General features: G+C 59.6%; 1 protein-coding gene across 3 annotated transcripts; it reads right to left on the bottom strand.

Moving 5' to 3' along the window:
* Nucleotides 1–1123: 1123 nt before the first annotated feature.
* TFAP4 (transcription factor AP-4) lies at nt 1124–27352 on the bottom strand. 3 transcript variants are annotated; one of them, XM_075899101.1, is made up of 7 exons: nt 27117–27352; nt 16593–16758; nt 14494–14592; nt 13034–13204; nt 9637–9774; nt 3237–3395; nt 1124–2558 (listed from the first exon to the last, which is right to left on the bottom strand). In XM_075899101.1, exons 1-7 carry the CDS (start codon nt 27203–27205, stop codon nt 2364–2366), a joined length of 1017 nt encoding a protein of 338 aa, XP_075755216.1. In that variant the 5' UTR covers nt 27206–27352; the 3' UTR covers nt 1124–2363. The 3 variants fall into 3 exon arrangements, with proteins under 3 accessions (XP_075755216.1, XP_075755215.1, XP_075755217.1); XM_075899100.1 differs by lacking the exon at nt 27117–27352 and adding an exon at nt 16847–18604; XM_075899102.1 differs by lacking the exons at nt 9637–9774; nt 27117–27352 and adding an exon at nt 16847–19496.

Here is a 27352-nt window from a genome sequence, read left to right as displayed (position 1 = left end):
TGTCCCCATCCAAACCAGTCCTCCGCCCCGGCACTTTCACCACCCCCCGGGGGCAGAGACCCAGAGTCCACTGGGGACCCTGCCACTGCTCACTGCCCCAAGGCTGCGGCGCCAGGCCCAGCCCCGAGACAAAGGCTTTTTGGTTGAATGATTTGTAATGGTTACGCGTGTCCCATAACCCTGCAGGGGGGGTGGGAATGTTACATACACTTCAAAAACCCAGCTTCTCTGGGCGTCCCCCCAAGGACCCCGTGACAGGACAGCAACGGCAGTAGCTGCGGGAGCGAGCGTGGGAAAGCACCCAACACGTGGCCAGGCCCATCTGCCTTCCAGGCAGGCTGCGGGCAGAGTGGGATGTTCAAGCACCCAGTGGCTGGGGGCAGGGGAGGGAGGTGCGGACGCTCGGGGCTCTTGGCCCAGGCAGTTCATGCAGCTATTTTTGAAAGTTTAAGTCTGGCTCCGATTCACAGGAGAGGAGGAAGTTTATGACAGCTCCTCACCCACACACACTCCCATTCCCCTGCCAGCAATGGGAGCTGGCACCAAAATGAAGGAGGAGCCTTAGTGAGCCAACAGAGCTTGGTGGTCAGATCTTGGCTAGAAATTGGTAGAGCCCCACTGAAGTCAACAAATGCGGATTTATTTCCAGCAGCAAAGGAGCTGGACCTACTTTGACCTCATACTACTCAGCTGCCATTCGTTTGATCCTGGGGTTCTCTCCAGCCCTCAGCCTCGCCCCCTCCCAGTTCCTGGCCTGTCTCTCTCCTCCCTTAGCCCTTCCCGCCCCACCTGCTTAAGTTGCATGGAGAGGGAGTTCACAGCTTCTGGAGCAAAGGGGGCCAGCTGGCTGCGCACTCTGGTTACAAGACTATGGGACTAGTTGATTCCCATTTTAAAATATTTTCTTCACAGCCGCTGATGGCAAGTGAAAGCCAAAGCTCCTCAAAGGCTGAACGAGCAGCCAGGTTGCCAGATGCAGGCTGGGTTGGTGGCACATCTAGAATAGAAGATGCCATGGAGTCCCAGGCAGCAGCCGTGGGACTAGAGACCGCCCGCGGACGCGGAGCTGCGCTTACGCTGGGCGACCTCATGCACCACTCACAGATTTTACACTAGACAGAGATTCTAAAAAACAAAGTACAAACTTTATTTTGTTTCTTTACAAAGGCACAAGCCTCTTTTTTTTCGCTTTCTTAACAAAATATAATAGCTTCTCGAACACAAAGACCTGAAAATCGTAAAAAAAAAAATACAAAAAATGAAAGAAAAAAAACAGAAACAGTTGTGGCTGGGGAGAAACCTACCAAATACCCACAAAGGCTCTACACAACACTGGCCTAAACCTACAGCCAAACGGGAAGGGGGCAGGGGAGGGAGAAAGGAAACCAAAACAACAGAAAAAAGGAACAGAAGCGACAAGCACAGAACAGAACAGCTCTTCTGACTGGGCAGACCCCACAAATGGATTAAGTGCTTTAGGAGGAAACAAAGGAAAAATAAAGAACATGAAGTTGATCTCTTGTAGGGCACTTCCTGCCATTGGGGCTGGAAATGAAGTGGGTTTGCGGGGCTGGGGGGTTAATCTAAAGCAACACAATCAATCCGAAATCTAGTCAATTTGAGTTCAGAGTCATTTCGAGTACTACACCTGCCCCCCAACAGTTCCAGCAGCCTTACAGTCCTATGGGCCTGGGGTGAAGTGTTCTCTCGCCCCGTTGCCATGTGCGGGGGTCCTTTCCAGCAGGGGAAGCGCCCGGTGACGCAGGAGAGTACGACACTGAACCCCCCAGAGCGTCGCCAACGCGCCCAGCGACACCACATTCCTCTCTGGGCGCCTCGTTTTGAGCCCAGCGACTGGATTTTTTTTTTTTTTCCTTTTTTAAAAATAGAGAAACTACCAACAAACAAGCAACAAGAACTCAGGCCGGCCCGTGAGCCCACACCCCCGCCACGCCAGCGCTGGATGGAGCCGGGGCTGGTCTTGCAAGCTCACGGGAAGGTGGGTTGTAGTTTAACAAAGCCACAGGCGATTTGGTTCCAGGTCCCAGTTACCCGAACCCCAAACAGTCCCTCCGAGTTCAGACCCTGGGTTCCAGTTTTAGCCCATCTCTAGTTAAAAACACCCCCTCCCTCCCCAGCGCCAGTTCACTGACACAGCCCCCGCCCCGGCCCCTCCCCCCCGTTTGCTTTGAACTGCAGAGTGAACTTTCAGCGTGTCTGGTCCTAGCGCTCCGATTTACAGTATTGGAAAAGGTCATAAAAGAGACCCAAAACGCATTGTATTTTTTAAAAATTTCCGCATATTCTCTGACGTTCCCCTCCCCGGTCCGGCCCGCCCCCTCCCCTGCGGCTAGCTGAGGGTGTCAGGGCAGCTCCCCCTCCCCTGAGGGCTCTTCCTTGCTCTGATCCATGGAGTCGCTGTCGTCCCCCTCTGTGTCGGAGGCGGTGTCGGAACTGGAGGGCTCCAGGCACGCCCGGACGGGCGTCACGATGACCGCGCGCCTCTGCTCCTCCTCCTGCAGCTGCTTCTCCTGGGTCCCTTCGATGTGCTGAATTGCCTGCCGAGGGGAATCGCAGTGAGGGGGGGTGCCCAGCGGGGCGGCCGGGGAGCATTCTCCGGAAGGAAGGGGGCTCCTCTGAGGACAGTCACACACCTCCCCTGCTGGTCTGGCGGGGTCCCCATGGTTAGCCACTGCTCAGGGCCAGCAGCCCAAGCCCCTGCCTGGACACGTTCTGCTGACACCCGCCAGCAGTCTGGCTCTCACATCCTCGGCAAAACCACCCCCCGTGCTGGGAGTGGCTCGGGCAGCCCGCCCCGCCCGCACAGGGCCCAGCAGCCCTTACCACCCCCAGCTCCAGGGGCACAGCTGGGCTGGCAGGCCCTTCGGCCCACGCGCACGTTCCCCAGCGGGCTGGGGTTTCGCTCGGTCTCAGAGCGGGAAGCTGCGCGGCCGAGGGCCATGCTGCGGGAGCCGGATACGGCTGCTCTCTGGGAGGGGCTGGGCCCTGGCAGCTGCCCACACCCCTGGGAGAGATCGCTCCTACGCGGCCCCATCTCCAAGCCTGAGTCTGGGCCGGTCTTAGCCACCAGCCCTGCTGAGGTTCACTCGGCGCTGGGCTCTGGGGAGGAGCCCAGACATTCTCCCCACCGGGACTTGGACGGGGCCCTGTCTGGAATGCTCCCTTTTCCTTGCAGGTACCCCCAGTCCTCCCACATCCCGGCCTGTTCTCCCTACCTGAACAATGGTGTCCAGGTTTTGCCTGGATGTCGAGACCGTGTTGATTACAGAGGATGGGCCCATGGTTACCACGGTGACGTGATGGGAAGGAGGCGGTGCTGGTACAATCACAGTGGGATGATGGGTAGGGGCGGGGGGACCGTGCGCCGGCAGGAGCTGGGGAAGGAAAGAGACACCATTGAGTATGGGAGCTGCCCGGCCACACCTCCAGCCCCTGAGCTCCAGGGCGCAGACAGGGGCCAGGTCACAGCACCCCACCAGAGGCTACGGAGCGGCGCCACGGTGGCCTGGCCTTGAAACACCCCACAGCAGCTTTGTGGGAGGAGCTGGCCACGTGCGCCCCAGCCTGAGCCCTCCCTTCCACGTGGGTGGGGCCGAGCCACAAGCTCTCCGTGGCCTGAGCCAGGAGAAGTGCTGGCAAGACCCACCACGTGCTCCGCTGGCCGCCCCCCGGCTCGGCTCCATGCCTGCTCCGGCGGCGGCGAGGCCAGCCAGCCTGCGGGCCCTGCCACTCTCCCGCCAAGTGACCGAACTCGGCCCCGAACGGCTGTGGGAAAGCAGGTGCCGCGTGGACGGGGCAGCCCTGCCGGATTTCCGGAAAGGCCAGGCAGCGGCAGGAACAGAGGCAGATCCCAGCCCACTCTGGGCCGTGGTGTCCCAAAGGCAACCTCTCTCCAACGCCTGCAAACCCAACCGGGCTGGGTGCCCTGGTGCCCCAGGCACGGAGGCTAAGGAGCAGGATTGACAGGGTCACCAGGCCTGGCCCCGTGGCTGGGGCGTGTCCCTTCGGGAACCTGATCGTCCCTGTGGGGAAACGCGCCAGGCCGGGCGGGCAGGCCTGGCCCCACAGCCCATCGGCCTCTGACTGAGCAGACCTGTGCTTGCAGGAGGCCTGCTCGTAGCTTGTGCCAGAGTCAGTGGAGCAGCCTCCTGGGCCAGGAACCACGGGGGAGGCCTCCTGAGACAGCAGAGCCGGGAGGGGGGCAGCTCCAGGGAGGAAAGGCTCCTGAGCCAGCCCTCGAGGGTCCCAGAGACGGGTCTCTCGCCATTCACTCATGGGCCGGCTCCGCAGCGGCAGAGCTCCTGGCGCGTCCTGCTCAAGGGGGCCCAGGAGAGGTTAACTGGCTGCTCCCAGGCCTGGGCAGGCGACGGATAAATCTCGCTTCCAAACGCGCCCGCTCGCCAGGCAGCTGCCAACCCTTCGTGCCGGGCTGTCCCTCTGCAGGAGCAGCCACACGAGAGCCCCACGGCAGAATGCTGGACAAGGGGACCCCTTCCCCCTCAAAGGAGCCCCCCTGGCCAGCCAGGGCTGTTTTCTGGCTCACGTCTGTGGGGCTAGAGGAAGCTTTCAGGTCAGTCCCACCCGAGAGGGTTCAAGGGGCTGCCACCGAGGCCAGCCTCCCCCCCCCCCCAAGCAAGAGGGGCACCACCACTGTCTCCAGTGAGGGAGCCCCCCAGGAGCTGCGATCCTCTGCGGAGGAGACGGGCTTGAGGCCTGTGCAGCAGGAAGAGCAGCCAAGGCCCCAGTGCCCACGTGTCACAAACCCTGGGCGGTCCCGCAGGACACCGGAGGCTCCGCAGCCATTCTTGGGCCTCATCGAGGCACCAGAACCAAATGGGACCCAACTGGGAGCCAGACGACACTACCAGGCGCCGCAAGGCCTCAGCCACGAGGGGACGGTTCTGCAGCACACGGAGGGTCTATCCCACACCCTGGCACTTGACACGCACAGAGCCGCGGCAACCGGAGCACCGCGCGAGGCCCAACAGCCCCCTCACTTGTGCCTTCGATTTGTACCCGCAACGGAGACTGATGCTGCTGGAGCAGGTTCTAGGGCTTGAACTTAAAGGAGCCCGAAGAGCCAGAGGCAGAACCGACAGGCTCGGACACTGCAGACATCCTGCTCCAACGGCTAGAGGCGCAGGCGCCCTTCCGAGGGGGGACCTTGGTGGAGCAGGACAAAAGCGTTTGCGCTCAGTGTAAATACCATCTCGTCTCAGGGCAAGCACAAAATCCTGAGGCGGGAGTAACACACCCTACAATCTAAGAGCCCGCCAGGGCTGAATCCATGTTACAAACGTCATTTTCTGCCATGGGACCTCAAGTCTCCCCAGAGAAGAAAGGGAGAGGATGGTGCCTGCTGAGAGAGGGGAGGGCCTGTGGCGTACAGCAGTGTTTCTTACACTTTTCAAGACCAAGGAACACCAAGAATTTTTTGTTGGGGTGGGGGTGGGGGAGAAGAGAGTCAGGGAGAAGTTACCGAGGCAAAAAAAAAGAAAAAAGTCGCCTGCTCCTTTAAGAGTGGCCATTTTGAATTCTGTTCTCCGCAGCACACCTCCGACTGCCTCGCGGCACACCCGTGTACCACAGAACACAATTTAAGAAACACTGGCGTACAGGGTTTGCAAGTGTGTTAGTCGCATGCTGCTCAGCTACCAACCATTGCTCACAAAGGTTTCCCAGCGAGCGTGACTGGCCGGGGGGGAAGGCGCCGGGCCGGGCCCAGGCAGAGGCAAGTATTTTAGCATCATAGGGCGGTACAGGAAGAGGTGAAAGTCTACGGGACCATCATTTGCACAAGCAGGGCGGGGTCCTTTCCTCGTTCTGCTCATGGGAACACCAATGCAAACCCAGAGTCACTGAACCAAAGGAGGTGCCCACATCCACAACGGTACCGTTGGAGAACGTGCCCCGGAGGGACAGACGGGCGAACGAGGCCAAGCGCACTGAGCGAGACCCGGTTTACGAAGAAGTGGATCCGGCCCATTCTGAAACCAGGCGAAGGCCTCAGCATTGCTGGCCGGAGCCGTTTTAAAAACGTCCTCTGTTCTTGGGAATACATAAAGGGAAGACAGAAAGGTCAACTGGCATTTTAGGTTTAACCGAGCAGGGGAGTAAGGAAACATGGCTGTTGTGTTTAAGAAGACACTTGTAAGCAAAAAACCAAGGCTTCTGGACGTCTGACTCAGAACTACAGAACGTATTTCCTCTGGGCCCGGCAGCCTTCCGGTCCAGATCCATTTTACAAAGGGGGATCTGTAGTTCCAGAAGCACCCTGGGAATTCTCCGCACGTGGTCACCGAGGCCAGCAGAGAAGCAGAACGAGGTGAGGAACTTTCGACGCTCTGTGTAAAGTTCACGCCTGTTCTTAGCAGGGGGCTGGCGGATTTCCCTTGGCTCTTAGAGGGTTTGGGGGGGGGGGGGGGAGGTAAGCCTTAAGAGGCGTGGAAGTGGGTTGAAGTACAAGCCAGGCTCCCCGCTGGCAGCAGCGCGCCACCCGTTGCCAGGAGAAGACGACGTCTACAGACCATTCCAGCCAAGTCCTAGGAGAACGTGGTGCCCACAGAGAACAAACGAGTCGATCAATGCAAGAAAGGGTGCCTCCGAAATTCACCAACCCGGGAGTGAGAGAGAAGGGAGCCCCTCCAAAGGGGGACCTTGCAAGCACCCGTGGGAATCCTGCCGAGGTCTCTGGAGAAGCAGAAGGAAAAGGGGAGAGGTTCCCTCGGCGCGGGATCCTCATGAGCACCAGGCACGTCCCAACACAGAGCACAGCTGAAGTGAGCAGCAGCAGCTGTGCTCAGTCAGGCTCCAGCAAGGACCCCAGGGGGACGCATCTCTGGGACAAGCAGAGAGTCCTTCAGCAACAGCGGTGCCAGCGCTGGGCCTCCCACAAGGAGCCCTGCCAAGCCAGCCTAGGGACTCTCCGCGACGTGGCGCTGCCATGTTGCCGACAAGCCAGCCTGCCCGCCACCTCCACGGCACAGGGAGGCCGCCCAGCGCGCTGCAGCCGAGGGGAAGAGCCAGGAGCCCTGTCACGCAAGTGGCCTGTTCATGCCCATCCAAGCCCTCGATCTCCAGTGGCGCCTCATTCGATTGCCTCCAGGCTACCGGGCATCAGCCCGTTTTACAGCTCACTAGCACTGGCCCTTCTGGCCACCCTGGGACTCACCCCCAGGGCTCATGTGGCAGTGCCAAGTCCCTTCCACTCAGCCACGTCTCTGGGCTTGGCTTCCCGCGAGCACAGCTCTGACACCACAGTCCCCTCCCAGGAATGCCCACGCTCCAGCATTCGCTCGCTGCCTCGTGTGCCGAGTCCTCAGGGCGGCGCCTCCTGCTGGCCGTCTCGGGGACCAGCTCCTGCCTCTCCCACCGCCTCTGTCCCAGAGCCATAGCCTCCTCTTCATGACTCGCCCCCGGGCCCTGTCACCATCCAGGTTTCCCCGTCAGGGGGTGGAGGGAATCTCCATCAACAGTCCAGCCAATTCCCCGGAGAGGGGCGGGCAGGCCGCTCCTCCAGGTTCCGGCCCCAAGACCACGTAGACAGCCCCCTCTCGCGGCTACGCCGGTGCGGCTTCAAATCCGGGGGCCACTTCCCCTCGCCTCCGGCCTCTTCTCAGGGCTCCAGCCCCCCGTCAGCAGCCGCTCTGCCCAAAGCCTGCTGGAAACACGGTGGTCCTCCCACCTCCAGCCTCCTAAAGCAACCAGCAGTCTCCGCCCCGCAGCTCCCTTTTATATGAGCCCACTGGGTTCTGATTGGCCACTGGGTGTTGTTGCTCTGATTGGATGCTTCTTGCACAGCCTCCCTGGACTGCTTTTAACTCCTTCCTTTCCAGTGCGGGGCGAACACCCCATCGCACCTAGCACACGGCCGACTGGTCCACAGAGGAGCAGTTTCTCCATTAGCTCTGAGCTGGCATCCAACGGTTCCAGCCTAGCCCATGGCCCAAGCAGGGAGCACGTGACTGGCCTGGTTTGTCCAGCTCTGAAGCTGGGCTGGGCCACACCCCCGCCAGCCAGCTGCGGGCACAGGCTGAGTAACTGAGCCGTTACAGCTTCCCTCCCGCCGAAGGAACTGGGAGGTGCCCTGGGAGACCAAGCCCCCGCACGACGGCCTGAAGCTCGCTCGGAAGAAAGCCCCCCTCCGCAGCAGGCCCGAGTTGAGAGGCGTTTCCGCACGCCCCAGCTAAGCAGAGACGCTGTTTCACCCACACCTGTCCCATCCCACTCAAGAGGTCGTCTGGGGACGTCACTCCCCGAGCACCCTGGCCCACCCTGAGGCTGGACTTCACCCTACGGTGCCTGAGGGCTGGCAGACCTGCTCCACGGCACCCAGAGAGACGCGCAGCACCTGGCACATAGGGGCAGGCTCCACTGCGCCCATTAGGGATGCCTGTCAGCACTGACTGGTGGGAAGGCCACAGAGAACAGGGCACCAGCACCTCCAGGGAAGTACCGGCCCAGCAGAGGCAACGTCAGCTCCACGGAACAAACATTTGGAGGCCAAACAGAAGAGCCAGCACCCACACGAGCAGCCTTCCTGCCGGCACTCAACACCCTGCTCTCGGCCCAGCCGGGCGCACCACGCGGCCTACCCGCCAACTCAGCGCCCATGAAGAGAACAGGGCTCAGATTATGCAGCAGCCTTCACTCGGGCACGTCCCCGTTTCTGGAGGCTTCCACCCTCTTGGCCTGGCCTACGCGGACATCCACAGCCCGCACCCTCCCCCGGCCTACAGGAAGGAGATTGTTGTGCCTGGGCCTGGCTGTGGAGCAGGGGGAGGGGGTTGCAGCCCTTATGCTGGATGCTCTGAACGGGGGTGTCAGCCCGCACAGCCCTGAGGGAACTGACGGGTGGGGGGCCCCCCCAACACAGCCAGGTCTGGTGGGGCAGCAGTTCCTCATGCAGGACTGGGAAAGTCCTCGAGGACCAACTTCTGCAGCTCAGCCCAAGACCCGTCCCTGCTTGCCCTCGGCAGGAAAGCCAAGGGCGGGGCTGGCAATGCAGTGGGGGGGGGGGCTCACCTGCTAACCAGGCTGTGCCTGCTAGGTGACATCACGCCCCCCCCCCCCCCCCCGCACGAGCCCCAGCAGAGCCGAAGGGCACATCCCACAGGCCTTGTGGCATGAAGCCCAAGAGCTGATCTGCAGGCAGCAGGACCTGGGCTGTGCTGCTTATTCCCAGGCGGGAGCCCCCCGGGGGGCAAAGAACGCTCCCCGCTACCCCGGGGGCGGGGGGGGCTGAGCCTACGGGACATGCCGCAGCTCTCTGGAGCGAGGCTCAGAGCTACGGGACGAAGCCACAAGCTGCGGGTCTCCCTCCTCCCCCACAGCGGCGCTCGGAGCCAGCCCTCAGCCCGGGGAAGGCGGAGTCTCTGCCAGTGGGCCCCCCCCCCCCCGACAGGGCAGGCACCAGAAGGCATACTGCTCCCTCCTGGGGCCGAGAGCATCGCCACGCTCTCAGCCCCAGGATGGGAAGACCCTGGAGTCTTCCTGATGGGAGGGGCACCGTGGCGTCGGGCCGTGGGTCTGAGGAGACCCTGTGGGCGGGGCCGTGGGCGGGGCCGTGGGCGATCTCCAGGGAGCTGGGGCAGGAGGCGGGGTCAGCGCACTCACCTGCGTTCGGATCTGCTGCTCGCGTTCCAGCTTCTCCTGGTGCAGCAACCTCACCTGCTCCTGCTGCTGCTGGAGCTGCACCTGCTGGGCAATCACCTTGAGCTTCTCGGGGTACATGTGGGCCTCCAGGGAACGCACCTGCCAGCCAATCAGAGAGAGGAGCCCAGACCATTGGGTGTGGAAGAGGAGCGCACCCCCCATCCTCCACCCCTGCCTATCGAGGCGGCGCCGAGGCAGCCTGGCCCGCCAGCGGGAACCATCGCGGTGCCAGGGACCCCACCAGAGCACGTGGCGGGTCCTCACGCCGCCAACCCCCAGCGGGGCAGGGGCAGAGCCGTTCGTATCCGCAGCCAGAGAGCGCGGGCCCAGACGCCAGAGGCCGTTCCGCCGTGACCGGTCCCTCGGCGCCAGGAGGGGCGCACACACCGGCAGCTGCGCTCCTGCAGCCAAGAGGGACGAGGAGGCAAGAGCCCGGCCACCTGGCAGGGTGTCCCCAGGAGGAGCGCCAGGAGGCTGGTGGCAGGTTTGCAGGGTCCGTAATGCAAGGTATGAACCGGAGGCGGACCCGTTGGAGGCACAGGCCTCTCACGACTGCCCAGCGGAGGCGTCCCGTGATGCAAGGCCGAGACGATGCCGTGCCAGGCCAGTACAGGATCCAGTCTGGCGACTCCTGAGAAGCTTCTGCTCCACTGGAACAACCCGCACAGGGGCCGAGCCACACGCCGCGCTCCCGAGCGTTCCAGCGCTGCAAGAGATGGGCAGCTCCCTCCGCTCTGCCTGGCCGAGAGGGAACTGTCCAGCTGGAGTCCAACTCCTCTGCGCGGTGCACTGCCACAGGACTGTCGCGCTCTGGTCCTGGCACGAGACCAGCTGCTCCGAAAGGGTCTTCTGCCCCCAGCCCCTGAAGGGTCTTCAGCGGGCAGCTGCCTGGTGCGTGAGCGGCCAGCTCCAAGCCAGGTAGATCAACGCAGCCCTGCAGACGCGCCAGCCAGGACGACCAGAACCTAGGCACCAACCGCATCCCAGTGCAAGCAGCACACTTGGAGAGCAGCCCAAAATCGGAGGCGCTGGGTGAGCAGGCCACCTGATCCCTTGCCTTGGGCTTCTCCGGAGAGCGGGGACTCTTCCCTCCTACAGATACCAGCCCCCGGGAGGCACGTGCAGAGGGAGCCGCTCACAGGATGACCAGGCGCTCAGCCAACGGAGCGGCAAGAATGCGCTGGGCCCTTCGGCGTGGCTGCTTTGCGCCCGAGAGAAGACCGTGAAGTAGAAAGAAGCCAGCCCCACGAGGGACACCCTGAGAACAAGGCTCCAACGAGGGCTGGAGGAACAAGGGGGCCCCAGCCTGGGGGCCAGGTTGGGAGGTTCACGACGGAGCGAAGCGAGGCTCCGCATGTGCGTGAAGGAGGCCGCAGCACTGGATGCCGCAACAGAAACCCAAGCCAGCCCGACCCTGGGTCAGTGGCCTTGTTCCGAGCCAGCCTGGCCCAAGCCCCGTGCCTCACTCCAGCCGCCTCCACGTGGTCCGGTGGCCACGGCACTGCTCAACCAAGCTGCGCCACGTGCGGCTAGCAGGTGGGCGGCTCTTTCAGGGCTCTAGTCCACTCGAAGGAGAAGCCGAAGCCCTTTCAGCACAGGGCACCTGGAGAAAGCCCCCACCCCGGGGTGGGCATGAGGAAACTGGCAGGACTCTCGGCTGGGATGGACGGCGCCTTGGAGAGAATCTCAGGAGCCCACAGCACCCAGCCGAACCTCCTGAAAGCTGACAAATACTAAGGTCCCCAGATCAGATCCGCTTCCCAGATCAGCCCTGCCCTCTCCTCCCTCGGAGCAGCCCACGGGGCATGCGCAAAGTCATGGCCTGGAGAACAGCGTGATCCTCGCGTGGGCGCGGGCCCTGAGCGCGGCTGGTCTCCCCCACCACACGGTCGCCGAGTGGGAGGGAGACACTAGCACCATCCTCAGGCAAGAGCACTTCTCCCGCTCGAGAGGGGGCTGCCTGGGGGGCTGCCGCTCTCTCCAGCACCAGCTGAGCCAAAAGGAAGCACAAGAGCAGGGCCAGCCCTTGTGGAACCCCAGCCTGGCTCAGCTCCAAGTCAGCCATCCTGGAGAGCTTCCATAGGGGCCAGGACCGAGCAGAATCCACATGGGAAGAAAACAAACCGGGTGTGTCCCCTCCCCCCGCCCCACCCCAAATGGGAGAGTCCCGAGAAGAGCTTCGGGCAGCCTGGTTCTCTGCCTCACCTGAACCAGGAAGCTGCATTAGTGAGGGGCGGGGAGCAGCAGAAACATGGAGCGCACCAGGCCTCGCGCCAAGGCCAGAGCCCCCTGCACTGGGAGAGCCAACAGCCTCAGCACAAGTGTCCAGCGCCAGCCGTTGGATGCTCCCAGGCGGGGAAGGGAGGCCTCGCTGAAGCCTTGAGGGGCAGCCAAGAGCAATCTGGGTAGGGCCCCAAAGCTCAGAGCCCGCGCACCCCTCTCTTCCCGTGCCTGAGCGCCGGAGGGGCGAGAGCTGCAGAGCTGCAGGGAGGGAGCGTCGGCACCTCCGTCTCCACCTCCCTTGGGGCCCGAGGGTTCCCCGTCCGAGAGCCCCGAAGGCCCGAGTACACCAAGACGCCAGCACTGGACGGAGCCCGTGAGTTCCACAGGAGCGGCGCTGCAGTGTCCACCAGCCCCACGCACAAGCCACGGGTTTGGAGCTCAGCCACCCTAGCAAGACCGGCGCAGACAGCCGCAGAACGAGCTCCTTAGCCACGGGGCTGGAGGGCTGGACCCCGGGCAGAGCAGCCTTTGTACCCTACAGGACACAGCGTCCAGCAGAGCGGGGCCCCCACGCCAGCTGCCACTGCCCTCTGGGCGGCAGTGGCTTACGAACGGGAGCTGCTTCACCCAGGCGAGAGCGCCCGAGATCCCCGGCAGATGGCAGCGCAGATGTGCGGAGGCACTCGTCGGTTTGTGCTTGCCTGCCGGCGGGCACGAGAGGGCGCCACACGACTGCAGCCTGCCAGCGCTAGGGCTGGGAAAGGTTCCAGTGAACTGGTGGGGGGGGCTGCAGCAGCTTCCTGCCTGCCATGTGCACAGGGCTGCCCCAGTGCCAGAGGGTCCAGCACAGACAGGAGCTGCCCTGGGCATCCAAAGCAACCCCTGCCTGCAGCCGGCCTGGCCAGGCCCCTTAATCAGTTAACTCCACATTTAATCGGTTAAGCAATTCAATGGGATTTTACATCCCTAGCCTGCACCGCCGTGCGGAGAGCTGAGTGCAGACTGAGGAGCCAGCCTGGGTCCTCTGCTTCCTCCCGTCACTGCCCCCGACGGGCTCCTCGGAGGCTGGCCGTTCCCACGGACACCCCTGCCCAGAATCGGAGCACCGGCGGCCCACCCCTGCGCCAGGCCTCACCTGCTCCTCCAGCATCATGCGGACCGAGCGCTCCTTGTCGAGCTGCTGCCGGAGTTCGATCATTTCGCGGCGCAGATCCTCAGCCTTCTCGTCCTCCCAGATGTCCGGCGAGCCAATGCCCTCGTCCTTGTCCTCCGCCCGCCGCCGCTTCGGGGAGGAGCCGCTGAACTCCTGCCAGACACGCACAGTCAGAGGCCAAGGGGCCAAACAGCAACCGCAGGGCCAGACAGCAGCCACCACCCCCCGGCCGCAGCCACGGGGACCCCCCACCCAGCAAGCGAAGAGCCTGTATCAGGGTAAAGGCAGGCAGAGCCGCTGGCTCTGTGCCCAGCCAGTGTCCTCTTTATGGAGCATGGGAACCCAACGCTCACCCCGCCCGTGTGAAAACAGCCCCCCCCCCCCACGAAAGGGGCTACATGCCAGCCCAGCACGGTATCAGGTAACTATCTGCTCAGGACCTGGGCCCAGGGAAGCGCTGTCCCCCCTCAGACACCCTCCCCCATGGTACCCCAAGTTCTGGGCAGTCTCCCACAAACCCCGCTTCACTCGCGAGCCAGTAAGAGCGCAGCCAGAGATGAGCCGCGGATGCACTGGTCTGACAGCTCCCCGGACAACGCTCCAGAAATGCCCAAGAACCCCCACCCAGCCTCTAGAAGCCGCCCATGTTTTAGTGACACGCAACTAGCTCAATCCAGTCTGAAAACACTGCCTGCTCCCCAGCCAGGGTTACCCGGAGCCCGCCTTCGGCCCTGCCGGAGTACTGAAACCCCCAGCAGGGACTTGCCACCAGTGCGGAGAGCTGCCCGCACAGCCTCAGGTGGCTACGGACTGTTGGCACAGCCATGTAGGGGCCAGGACTGGGCAGCGGGGAGAGTCCTGACCTGCAGCCCCAAGCCAGACCCTCCCTTGCACAAGCATCGAGCAGTCTCAGAGGGAGAACCAAGTGACTGTGCACAATGCACCTGTAGCAGCTAATCAGCTTCACGACTCCCCATTCACCTTGCCCGCTGCAGGGGCAGGTTACATCAGGCTGGCGCGGCTTCTTGCAGGTTCACCGCAACACAGATGCGGCAAAGCTCCAAGATCTGGCTCACCCCAGCAGAGGGACAAGCAACGAGGATACAGCAGCCAGGCAGGGAAAGTGCCTATCCCCAACGTCAGCACATCAGAAGGAGAGGCAGGAAGCCTCCCTCTCCCCCACCCGGTTTTCACCTGCTCTGGATGGAAGAGTTTGGCGGAGAAGCAAGAGGCCGGGAGAGAGCCAAGCAACTCCCCCCTCCCCCCCCGCCCAGTGACACAGACCAAGCGACAGTCCATCAGCTAACCAGTGCCAGGGAGTCGGGGGGGTGGGGGGGGGGGGCAGGGGTAACCCTGGGCAAGAACACATGCTTCTCAGGCTGGCCATGGGGTACCGTGGGCTCAGGGCAGGGGAGTGGCGAGAACAGCCAGGGCTGCACTACCTGGATGAACCGCTTGAGCTGTGTGTTCTGCTGCAGTAAACGTGTCTTCTCCTGCTCCAGGGAGAAGATGTATTCAGCTGTTTGCTGGAGAATCGCCGCCTGGGGAGAGCGGGTGAAGAGGGTTAGTGGCACAGGAGAGGCAGCGTGTCAAGCCCTGTGGCCCCATGTGCCCCCCGCCCCAGACAGCGGAGCCCCTCGCGCCAAGGGGCGACCAGGGGTAGGAGAAGCTGCTACTGCTCCAGATCAACTCCCACCTCCCATTGCTTTGCACCCTCCAAACAATGAAGTGCGCCTTGCCCTCGGTGCAGCCAGGGTACCCAGCTGCAGTCCGGCTTACTCCTGCTCCTAGTACGTCGCCAATGGGCCACGCCAGAGCCAGCCTCCTGGGCCACGCCCAGCACGCTGGCTGCCTCTTGCAAGCCCCAAGAGGTAGGATTAGCATCCAAGGTGCTTCCTGGCCTGCCAGGCGAGTTGCTGGTCTCAGCCCAATTCCCAGCAGATGAGTTTCTGTGTTACAAACCCACTGGCGCTGGGGCACCAGCCGGCCCCTGGAGCTCAGGCTGAGGAGCACCATGAAACTCCTCTGGGGAGGGCATTCTCGCCAGGGCAGCTAAGCACAAAGGTAGGGCACCATGGGAGACGCCCACCTTGCTGCTGCCCCAATGAGCCGAGTACTTCACATGCCCACAGCCCCAATCCCCCTCCCCGCCCCAGCACCACCTTTCCTTTCTGCTGGCATCGCCAGCGGCTCTCTAGCCAGCCCGGCAGGAGCCACCCAGCAGGTGGAAAGCTAACAGGTGGCACAATGCTCACCCTGCGGGGAGACGTGGGGCGCACTGCAGAGCTCCATGCGAGCCAGGGGAGTCATTTCACTGTGAGGAGTTACAGTCACCCTCTGAAAGGCCCCAGCCCCGGCGTCCATTACCGTGTAGACACCTGCGATGTCACAAGACGTTTCAGGTGCAAAAGGAAAGGAGCGAGCGGTGGCTCTAACGAGACGCTCACAGCAGCAGAGACCAAAGTCACTAGCACTGTCTGGCACAACTTTATATGCTCCTGGGGAGCCAAGGGGGAATGGGGGCGAACAGGGAGCCCACACACCGGCAGGGATTAGCAGCAGCGAGATCTGTGCGCTGCTCAACCCCGCTGGGCTCCTTAGTCCTGTGTCAGTAGAACTCAGTGCCTCACTGGCTCCAGGTCTAGGTCGGGATGCACGTCCGTGCCAGCCAGTTTGCTCACGAGACACTGGAAGGGGCTCGCTGGCAAAAGAACCCTGCCCTGCACAGCCCAGGCACAGAGACTCTGCCCCGGGTCCCCCACAGCGCTGCTACGTCTGGCAGGAGATGGGAAAGGGCTCGCCGCTCTCCCGGGCGGAGGATGCATTTTGGGACCGGGGAGGAAGAAGGGGAGGGAGCGACCCCCCCCCACACACACACACACACACACTTCCAGCAGAGCTAAGAGCCTTTCCGTTCTGTCCTGTGCCCGCCCCAGCTGAGAGGAGCCTGGCCCCCTGCTCTGGACAGGACAGCTAGGACGGCACTGGGACATCGGGCTCTGGTGCCTAGGCCCCTTCAGATACGTCACACGCGCACACCCCAGGGATTCCCCTCACAGAACACTCTCACAGAAGGCACTAAGACCAGCAGGTTTCCAATCCCTCCTTGCTAAAGAGCGAAGAGACCTAACGCCGCTCCGTGGCCGGATACCACCACCGTGAAAGACACAGCCTGCGCGCTGGCGAACGGACTCTGCTCGACACCTCAGTAATCCAAGAGCAGTCTGTGCATGGCAAGGCCTGGAAGCTCTAGGCAGCTTACCTCCGCTAGAACGGCTGTGCGCCGCTTACTTGTATTTCCTCATTACAGGGTTTGCTCCAGACTTGACCTGATCACAGGAGCAGCCTCATCAGCAGAAGTTGCCCCGAGTGAACTTGTTTTGCATCGCGATGGCTTACTGCCCCGTGGCCGGCATCGTTAGTTACTCCACCGCGGACCAGCACTGCTCCAAAGCAATGGGGTACGCTCAAGTGAGGAGCTGCCGGAAGCTAGCGGCCCACCCCGGGGCAAGCACGCCCTGGCGGCCAAGTACAGCCTTACCTTACTGAGCTTCTCCCCGTCCGTGTGGGGAATGAGGGTCTTCAGAGACTGGAAGCCAGCATTGATGCTCTGCATCCGCCGCCGCTCGTTGCTGTTGGCGATTTCTCTGCGTATCCGCCGCTCCTGGTCCCGCTGGGTCTCGGGGGTCAGTGGGATGTTGGCCAGGCTGGAAGAGAGGCAGAGGGTTAAGCAAGGGCGGCCAAGGCTCGAGTATCCCCATGCCCAGCCTGCAGATGGAGGCTCTCTCTTTCTACCAGGTCTCCTGCAGTGCTGTGAGAACCCCTGAGGGCTCTTCCCAAACAGAGACCCGACTGCTAGACAAAGAAACTTTGAGAGCCAGACAAGACTGTTCTCCTGCCCCTGCACTTCTCCTCAAGCAACACCTCGGAGGTCCTCTTCCGGGGCCGCGAGCACACACCTGCACCCAGAACAGGGCGGGGGGCGTTTTCATGACGATCTGGAGGCATTGGGGAATGTGGCTAATCCAGTTTGAGGCTACAATTCACTCCCCCCATCCTCCTCCTGATAGTTCCATCCACCACAGGATCGCCAGGACCCCACATTTTACAAGCAGCCACATGGGATGATCCCGCAGGCACAGTGGGTGCTGATCCCACTGAAGGGAAGACAGAAACCTGGTTAGTCCCTCTCGGGCCACCGTGCCTTGGCAATCTACCCTGCGCCCATCAGCGAGGCCTGCTCCACAGAAACACGTCCTGCCCAGAGGAGGCAGAGGACCATGGTGCTGCTGCCTCTGCTGGGCAGAAGGAGGGAAGAGCTGGGCAGGTGACCCATACCTGAGAGACCCCCCCTCCCCCACACTGCCCCAGTGGGTACAGGGGCAATCCAGTCCCAGAGCAGGCGAGAGCTGCTAATCGCACGGGGACTCCGCTCCTATTCGTGGCGACAGTTCTTTGGGCTCACGCACTCCATCACCCCTTCGTGGGTTTGCGGGGTGCAGGAGGACTCTCCCCTCCCCCTCGGCATTAGCACACGGTGGGATTCTAACACTGTTCTGGCCCCAATGCTCATTCTACAGCCACACAGGTGCAGGCCGGGGTCTCCCGCAGGCCCCAGAGCTAAGCGCTGTGGGACAACGTCAGTCCCGGACAAATCAGCTGAAACAAGAGCAAAGAATAAAATTGTCAGACACCTAGAAGAACATAATTTGTTGGGCAAAAGTCAGCATGGCTTCTGTAAAGGGAAATCATATCTTACTAATCTATTAGAGTTCTCTGAAGGGGTCAACAAACATGCGGACAAGGGGGATCCAGTAGATACAGTGTACTTAGATTTCCAGAAAGCCTTTGACAAGGTCCCTCACCAAAGGCTCTTGCGTAAGTTAAGTTGTCATGGGATAAGAGGGAAGATCCTTTCATGGACTGAGAACTGGCTAAAAGACAGGAAGCAAAGGGTAGAAATAAATGGTAAATTTTCAGATTGGAGAGGGGTAACTAGTGGTGTTCCAAGAGTCAGTCTTAGGACCAATCCTATTCAACTTATTCATAAATGATCTGGAGAAAGGGGTAAATAGTGAGGTGGCAAAGTTTGCAGACAATACGAAACTGCTCAAGGTAGTTAAGACCAAAGCAGACTGAAGAACTTCAAAAAGATCTCAAAGTAAGTGACTGGGCAACAAAATGGCAGATGACATTTAAAGTAGATAAATGTAAAGTGATGCACATTGGGAAAAATAACCCCAGCTATACATACAATATGATGGGGGCTAATTTAGCTACAACTAATCAGGAAAAAGATCTTGGAGTCATCGTGGATAGTTCTCTGAAGACATCCACGCAGTGTGCAGAGGCAGTCAAAAAAGCAAACAGGATGTTAGGAATCATTAAAAAAGGGACAGAGAATAAGACAGAGAATCCCTTATATAAATCCATGGTACACCCACATCTGGAACACTGCATACAGATGTGGTCTCCTCATCTCAAAAAACACACTGGCATTAGAAAAGGTTCAGTGAAGGGCAACTAAAATGATTAGGTGTTTGGAACGGGTCCCATATGAGGAGAGATTAAAGAGAGTGGGACTTTTCAGCTTGGAAAAGAGGAGACTAAGGGGGGATATGATAGAGGTCTATAAAATCATGAGTGGAGTGGAGAAAGTGAATAAGGAAAAGTTATTTACTTGTTCCAATAATATAAGAACTAGGGGCCACCAAATGAAATTAATGGGCAGCAGGTTTAAAACAAATAAAAGGAAGTTCTTCACACAGCGCATAGTCAATCTGTGGAACTCCTTGCCTGAGGAGGTTGAGAAGGCTAGGACTGTAACAGGGTTTAAAAGAGAACTAGATAGCCATTAATGGACTTACATTCATGGAGGTTATTAGCCAGGATGGGTAAGGAATGGTGTCCCCAGCCTCTGTTTGTCAGAGGGTGGAGATGGATGGCAGGAGAGAGATGGCTTGATCATTACCCGTTCGATCCACTCCCTCTGGGACACCTGGCATTGGCCACTGTTGGCAGACAGGATACTGGGCTAGATGGACCTTTGGTCTGACCCAGTATGGCCATTCTTATGACAAGGCCTCGCCATGAGGCCACTGCAGAGTGGGGAGACAGTCGGTGGCACTCAGCCCTGAATCAGCACTAAACACGCCCAGCGCCATGGGGAGAGACAAGGGGCATCTCAGACTAGGTCTAGAGCGGCGGGCCCAAGCACAGGCATTCGTCAGAGCCCACAGCACCTCTCGTAGGACCAGCTGTCACCCAGGGCCCTGCCCATCTTCTAATGTGGTGGTTTGGCTCTACTTCACCGCCCTCTCGCGTCAAGCAGGCACTGTGGGCTCTCCTCGTGGGCCCAGCCTGCTTGGCGGCCCTATGCCAGGTCTAGGTTCGGCCCTGGCAGGACACAAGGACAGAGAGCTAGGAAGGGTTTTTGGAATCCTTCAGCAAGACCAAGATAAAGGGACCCTCCGGTACCAGCCGAGCCAGGCCCTGAGCTGATCCTGGCTCCTCTGGGGGGGGGGGGGGGGGGGGGGGGAGCCACGGGGGGGCTTTGAGGGCTGCTGAAAGCTGCGGGGCTAGGCAGGGAAGAGGGAGGATTAAAAGCTTAAGATAGAGCTGGTGAGCTGCAGCAAGGGCCTCTGGTTTCTCCCCTCACCTCCACCCCCAACTTCTCCATGGTAAGAAAGCGGCAAGCATCTACGTCCCTGCAGGGCCAGCCTGTGTGTGTGGCCCTGGATGAATTGGAGGAGAGCTCCCTCCCTCTCCTGCTGATGGCTTCCAGATGATCACTCCCAGCAGAGGTAGCCCCCGCCCCACCCAAAGCCCCAGGTCCCGCCTGCTTCCTGCTGCCTCCGCTGCGCCTTCTGTTCCCAAGTGATCTGGCAGAGCCGCCAGGAAAACACTTCCCCCGCCAAATGCCACCCAGCTGGGAGGGAGGCAGAAACACTGTGGTCAATCCAGCAGGGGAACCCGGGCTGGACCACGATCAGCTCACAGGTTTTAAACCCCGTCCACACGAGCGTTGAAAGCCCCTCCAGATAACAGGTCAACACGACCTACAGTCCTAGTCCAGACTTCTCCACGGAGGGCACTTTGCAGGCCCAAGGGAGGAGAGAACAGGGTGACCTGTCCCTAGCCCAGAACGCAGGTTATTAAATCTAAAGAGGAAGCGGAGCCGCAATGAGGTGCAGCAGTGTTTACACCACACCCTGAGCTCCGGATCGACCCCTCCCTGCCTCTCAGGTAAAGCACCAACAGCAGCCTCAGGCCTGCCCATGCAGCCCAGGCCTCAGAGCAACCCGGAGACCGGGACCTGCACTGAGCCTGTGCCAGGCCTGGGCCGCTGCCAGAGACAGCGCTTTGAGAGAGGCCAGTGAATTGCAAAGGCCACGTACCTTGCAAGTCACTTAAAAGCTTTAGGCCCGTAGCGTCCAGTACACTAGCCACATGTGGCTATTTGGCTAGTTAGTTCATTATAGCACAAACCACTATAGCGGCTACTGCTTCACAACTGGACACCACGGATTCAGGCCACTGGAGAACGGAGAATTCCGCTCCATGTTAAAGAGGTGACTTCTAGCCCTGAGATGCAAGCCTTTAGCTACAGCCACAGACCACATTTTTCTTATATTTTCCCATCACGACGTTGTTAATAGCCACTAGTTCAAGAATTAGACCTAGAAAGCAGCTTTCTAAGGCTGTGGACGACTCCATTAAGTATGTACAACAGCCGAGACTGCATGAGAATTCGGCTCAAGTCATGCCGGAATTCAAGAACAATGAAAATCACACTTGTAACCACCTGCTCTCCGCTGTCACCTGTTCGCAGCCAGCAAGATCTCAGTCCCTCAGCAGTTCTGCATTAGCTCACCCCGACAGCCATGCTCCTATTAACTACCCTGATGAGTCTGGCAGTCACTAGTCCTGGCCAGCTATGCTACAGTCCATCTGCAGAGAGCCAGTGAGGCTAAGCACTGCAAGTGCTAGGAGATCTTAAGACAGAGGATGCAAATGCATATCCCTAGGCACAAGCGAAGACAATATATGAAAGGTCAGCGGCAGTTTGTCAGTGAAGAAAGATCACATTGCTCAAAATCGCACGAGGATATTTACAGCTTATTTGCCCATTTTCATTCATGATCTGCAACAGACGTGCAGAGGGTGTGGGTGGTCCAGCACACCAAGGAGCTAGCCCCTGACCCTGTGGTGCCAATCCTCTCCTTTTGGGAGCTGAAGTCCAATTTCTATGGACACCACTACAGGGGGTCAGAAGCCAGCAGCGTCCAGTCATGAAGTAGTTCAGCACATCCCAGCCAAGGCAAAGCCCTGGCCGAGAGCTCTGCATTAGCCGAGAATTGGCCCGTTCTGACCAGCCCTGGGGAGGAGACGTCCCAGAAGGTAGGAGACACAGAGTTGTGTCACCAGACCAGACTTGTGCTTAAGCGGAGCTGTCCAACCTGGGCTCATGTGTATTCAAAGCCCCCCCACCCCCCACCGCCCAGTCTAGCCTGCATTAGCCCAGCGAGCGCAGGTCTGCCAGGTTCAGTCTTGTGCACCAACTGTCTTACCTCAATCCCCTGCTGGGCCCAACTCCACCTTCAGCTTTTCCTGAGCCACCCTAGGGAAGGCAACAGGATTGCCCCCGTATCACGCAGGGGCCTGTGTCTGGCAGTGCCCTGGTTACTGAGGAAGACGGGCAAGGAGGAAGGAACCCAGCTTGCGCCTCAGAGCCCACGCCGAGTTCGGGGAAACACCTTCCTACTCCAGCCACTGAACACGGAGCCCCATCCTTCTCTTGCTCACCCAGCGAGGGAAAGTACATGACTCTGCACCAAACATACCCAGAAGGATCAGAAGGCAAGTGTCTCTCACTGCTACCTCCGAGGCCACTCCAGATGAGCCAGCACCTCGCCCATGGGCTCTGGAGCGATACCGAAGGAGGACAGCAGGGTTGCATGGCACAAGCATGATTCCAGGGCAGGTGCAGGCAGGGCCACTGAGAAGACTGCCCTGGAAGCTCTCACTTGCATTCCCACGCCTGGGAACGGGTCTCCTCTTCCTGACACACACTATGAAGTCAGACTGAGCTCACACAGCCTTCCCCGGGGGGGGGGGGGGGGGGGGGGGGGGGGGAGAACAGGGGCCAATGGACCTCCCGAAACCGAAACCTCATCCTCCCCAAGACCAGCTCTGGCACTCGGCTCCCAGAACGCTGACAGGAATGGCTGTGTCCGGACTCCAGGCGTTCCATCGCCTCCTGATGAAGGGCAGCCAGTCAAGTGAATTCTCCTCAGACGTCAGGAGCATCCCATAAGCAATGGAACCGGCTCTCCTGGCGCCCGTGGTGGCATGGCACACAGGATTCTGGGATGCACGAGGAGGGCCTGGTTGCTAGCAGCAGAGCGTAGGCTCAAGCACTCCCTGCAGTTTGTGCAAACAGCAATTCAGCCCTACAGTTAAGCATCAAAGGCAGCGTTCCTGGTGAGCCTGAGCAGCTGCTCAGGAGAGATTCAAGTGCTGCCCAGCTGGTTAACAGAGTGCCCACAGCTAGGGTTTGTTTCTTCCAGTGGTGCAGGGTCTCACATGCCGTGGTGCACATAAAATTATTCCACACACGGATGGAAGAGATTAGCAGGAACATTGCTCAGACAATGAGCGAGGGGAGAGATGCAGAGGAACAAGAATTCCACCTCCACTTTATACTTTTTTTTGGGGGGAAAGGGTTACGTACTCTTGGGCTGTGAAAGGCCATGTCCTCGCTGCAGAACGCAGGCACATGCTTGGTCACGTCAGCCGCTACCTGCAATAGGAGCTGAACTTGCGCCTCAGTCTCACCATTGCTCCTATCCCAGAGGGCGTTCTGACCGCACGCTCTAGGTAAGAAGTGGCAGGCAGGCTATTTGACAGAGGCGGAGGGGAAAGAGGCTTGTCTGGAGGGGGGGGGGGGGGATCTTACATTGTGCCCCAAAAGTAACAAGACTCTCGCTCCAACCTGAACTGCGGCGTAGGCCATTCTAGTCTGGAGCCCTCCACCTCCAGCACCACAGCTCTATGCTGGGGACCGTCAGCCTCCGTGTCCCCAAAAGTCACAGTTGCCATGGCAGGAAAACAGAGCGAGATGAGCAAAGAGGAGCAGCAGCACATGCGTGGAGCCCTGGGCTTTTCCTCCTCTGGAAAGGCGTCACCACAGAGGGTAGGCCACAGAAACTCCAGTGATCACAGCTATGGCCAAGCAAAACTGGTATTTGGGGGGAAGATAAGGGATTACATTGGGCTAGGCGAGGGGATCAAACTCTTTCTGGTTGAAGGAAAGGGGGAGGCAAGAACACATTGCAGAAAGGGAAGGATTCAACTAGCCCTCTGACAGACTGAGGCTAGCCCTTTCCTACCCTGCATCCTCACAAAACCAGGGATCCCTCCATCCATCCAGAAAGTAGCCTGGTTGGAGATCACAAGCCACCTCACCAAGTGGGACAATGGGACTGCTTCTAATCCAGGCGTGGCTGCAACAAGACCAATTGTCCTACACTAAAACCACCACTAAGCCTTCCTTATCTTCAATGGGGCAGCGACCTGCTCCATTCTGGTCTGGGGCTGGGCCTATAGTCTGCTGAGCATCAGGGGCAGATGACCATTTTGTGGGGCCCAGGGCAGCACAATTTTATGGGGCCCCCCTTTGCCACGGCGCATGTGTGGGGCTTCTTGAAGCGCGGGGCCCGGGGCGGCCGCCCCGCTCGCCCTACCCTATATCTGCCCCTGCTGAGCATCATCCCCATATTAGAGGTGGGACAGTGCACGCCTATGAGCTCCCGCTCCAATCTGTACCTGGCCGATGGGGAAAGCAGACCAAGGCGGCTCAAGAGAGCCATCTAGGAAGCAGAGGTTCTTAAGAAGAGAGAAAGAGGAAGAACCCATTTCCTCACAAGAGGGCCTCTGATAACCTTCCCCCAACTGCTCTTCCTGGGGAGAGACCTTTTTAAAAAAGGTGACGAAGCGAACCAGAGAAAATGCATTTGGAAGCTCGTCTTGTGGATTAAACAGGACAGTGGGCGATAGCCTGGGAGTCGAGAGCGCAGATTTAGACATTGGCCACAAATAAAGCAAGTTCAATGGATATTCATGCTAGTCCCTTTAGATGTTTTTCATAGACCCCCCTCCCTGCACCACCACCCCCAGGGAAACCCAATTCAATATGAACGACTCTCTGCTCTAAAGAGATCCAGTGTGGGGCAGGCCCCTGCAGATGAGAAGCCAAGTTCTTAGATACAGACAGGCAGGAAGAAGCTTGCCTAGAATCTGCCTGCACTGGGCTCGAAGCGGACCAGTGGCCCATAAGAATGTGGCAGAGGACCAGTTCTGCCGGGGGTTCCTCATACTTCTGCCCAGGTTTCATTTCCAGGGGAGAGGAAACCAAAATAAACCTGTGTTGGCACAGGAGTTTGCAGCACAGCATTAAGAGAGTCCATGGCAGCAGCATGAAACACCTGCCCTTTCACCCTGACCAGAAGAGGAGCTCTGTACAAGTGCAGAACTCTCTCATCAACAGTTGTTGGTCCTCACACTCTCGCCGCTGTAACTTCAGCTGCCGTTTAGTTGGGGATAAACAGAACACACTTTGCAGGCAGGTATCTTCCAACTGGCGTACCCATAAGGGCTAGTTATTCAGCAAGACTGAAGTTGCTATGACACAGCTGAAGGAGACAAATCAGTCTCAACAAAAAGCACTTCTCAGAAGAGTCCTGAAGTGCTTTATTTAGCGAGACACCCATGTAATCAATAAATCTGTGGCTCTAGAGACTTAAGCAGTCATCAGTTTTACAGCCTATATACTAAGGCTGCCAATTGACCTGCATTAACACCTGCGATTAACGCATTACATTTTTTAACATGTTAATTGCAGGCATTAATGCTGCGCTGCCCCTTTGAAGTGCTGTTTTGGCGCTTTAAAGGGGCAGCCATTAAGAGCTGGGGATCAGCCGGGGACTCCAGCTGATCCCTGGCTCCCCTGTTGCAAAGCCCCTTTGAAGCACCTCAGCGGCACTTCAAAGGGGCTTTTCAACAGTGGAGCCGGAGATCAGCCGGAGTCCCCAGCTGATCCCAGGCTCCTAATGCGCTGCCCCTTGGAAACGCCGCTGAGGTGCTTCTGAGGGACAGCATTGCATGGTGCCCAGGGTCAACTGGGGCCCTTTTGGAGGCGCACAAAATTAATCGCAATTAATTTTTTAATCACTTGACAGCCCTACTATATAACAGAGACTTGTCCACCAGTACGAAGGTGGTAACTGATTCATTCTCACCAGTGCTAGATGTTCCTGCACAAGTGTGCCCAAACACAGTAAGCGGATTCAGCACAGAAAGCAGTCACAGGGCTTCTGTGAACCCATGACAGGCCAAAGAGCTCTGGGTATTAGGGACATTAAAAAGCAGTTAAGTACATAAATGTAACTGCTGAACGTCTTAGTGGTTATATGGTTACACGCTGCAGGATCTGCAGTAAAAAGCTTATACGGCACAGCCAGCTCTTCGGAAGGACCTGTGGGCTCCAGGGAGTGGAGTTGTGCTTCGGGCCCTACATACTACACAGGGTAGCAGCTGGCTCCCAGCATGCACCAGCTCTAGCCTGCTGCACAGCTACTAGCTGATAAAGGCAGCAGCCAGCTCCCTGGGAGCCAGTGCACGCCGGGATCCAGCTTTTGGCTCGTGGCCCCACTCCCAGCTCTGCTCCCATGGAGCTGGCTGCCACCCCTGAGCCATGAGCTCTGATACAGAGCCAGCAGTGCAAGATGGCAGCCAGCTCCCCAGATGTGAGGCTAGGAGCTGGTGTGTAACCTTTACAGTAACCAATAAGCATGTGCTTATCGGTTACATCATTTAAATGGTTATGCTATTACATCCCTACCAGGAATACAGCCTTCCTGCAGCATTCTGAGTGTTTAAGGAAAACTTTATCTTATCCTTCAACAACGAAACAGACTATGGGAAGTCATCCTGCTACAATCTAAGAGGTTAATGTCATGCTGGTAGCAAGCAGAAATTATTTCAGCCACCAAGTGAAAGCAAAGGTACAAACCTGTTCTGTCTCAGATAAGTTGGGCTGGATTTATTCTTCTGAAACAAATGCATTTGAGTGCTATTTCCCTCACCAACAACAAAATAAAAGTTAGATTTCAATCATCCTGCCAGCATCCAACATGTGTGAAACTGAAAAGACTCAGATTTTATTCTCAAACTTCCCAGGAGAGGAGGGAATACATTGTCCTGTAACATTCTACCCAAAGGAGTGTCCTTCCAAGCAGGATACTCTAGCTTAATACAACTTCAAGGTGCTTAGGGAGATCCTAACCTCCTGCAAAGTTGCAAGAGCCACAGAAGAAAAAAAAAAAAAACCCCCCCACTGGATGGCACCCTGCTGGGCAGGCCTTCAAACCGCTGCGGTTCGGGCTAACCGTAGATACCATCCCCGCCTGTCCAGCACCGGTTCCCCAGCGAGAGCTAGGCCAGCTGCGAGCCACGGCACAAAGCCTGGTGCTGCAGGGAGCCAGCAGCGAGGAGACTGAACTTTCCGAGCCGAGCCTGCGCTAGTCCACGCGGGAGCGCGAGCAGCGCCATATGGCCGGGCTGCACCGAGCGGGCCCTCGCCGCACGCACGCGGGGAGCGGCCCGCCCGGGGGTCCCCCTAGGCCCGGCGCCGCGCACATGGGCAGGCCCTGGCGGCGCGCGGCCCACGTGCGGCACCTGCCCGGCGCGGCCGCATGGCCCGGGCGGTTGGGGCCGCGCGCGCGGGGCGGGGGGGGGGGGGGGGGGGGGGGGGGCGCGCGGGCCGCTTTGTGCGGGGCAGCGTGGCCGGGCCGCCATGCCCCGCACTACATGTCCCAGCGGCCCCCGCGGGAGGGCTGCCGAGTCACGGCCGGGCCCCGCGCTAAACACACCCCCCTTTAAAGCTCCCCAACGTGCGGCCGGCGGGGCGCGCCCGGGCCCCCCCCCTCGCTCTGCCGCCCGCCTCACGGCCCGGCCCGCCCGGCCCCGCGCCGCCCCACGTGCCGCGCCCCCCCCGGGCACCCACCTGCACAGGCCGCCGATCACCTCCTTGTCCGACTTCCTGAAGTGCTGCAGCGCGGGCACCTTCTGCGCGGGCACCATGAAGTACTCCATGCGGGCCAGCTGAGCGCGCCGCGCCTCTGCCGCGCAAGGCGGGAAACAGCTGGTGCGAGCGCAGCGCTCCCTCCCCCGCCGGCGCCGCCTCCGCCAGCCACCGGCCCATGTAAACAAAGGACTATTTGCCGCGCGCCCGGCCCCCTC

The sequence above is a fragment of the Pelodiscus sinensis genome, chromosome 16 (genome assembly GCF_049634645.1).
Source record: "Pelodiscus sinensis isolate JC-2024 chromosome 16, ASM4963464v1, whole genome shotgun sequence".
Classification (NCBI taxonomy): Eukaryota; Metazoa; Chordata; order Testudines; family Trionychidae; genus Pelodiscus; species Pelodiscus sinensis.
Note: the sequence above shows the minus strand (reverse complement) of the source record. Positions and strands in the feature narration are given on the sequence as shown.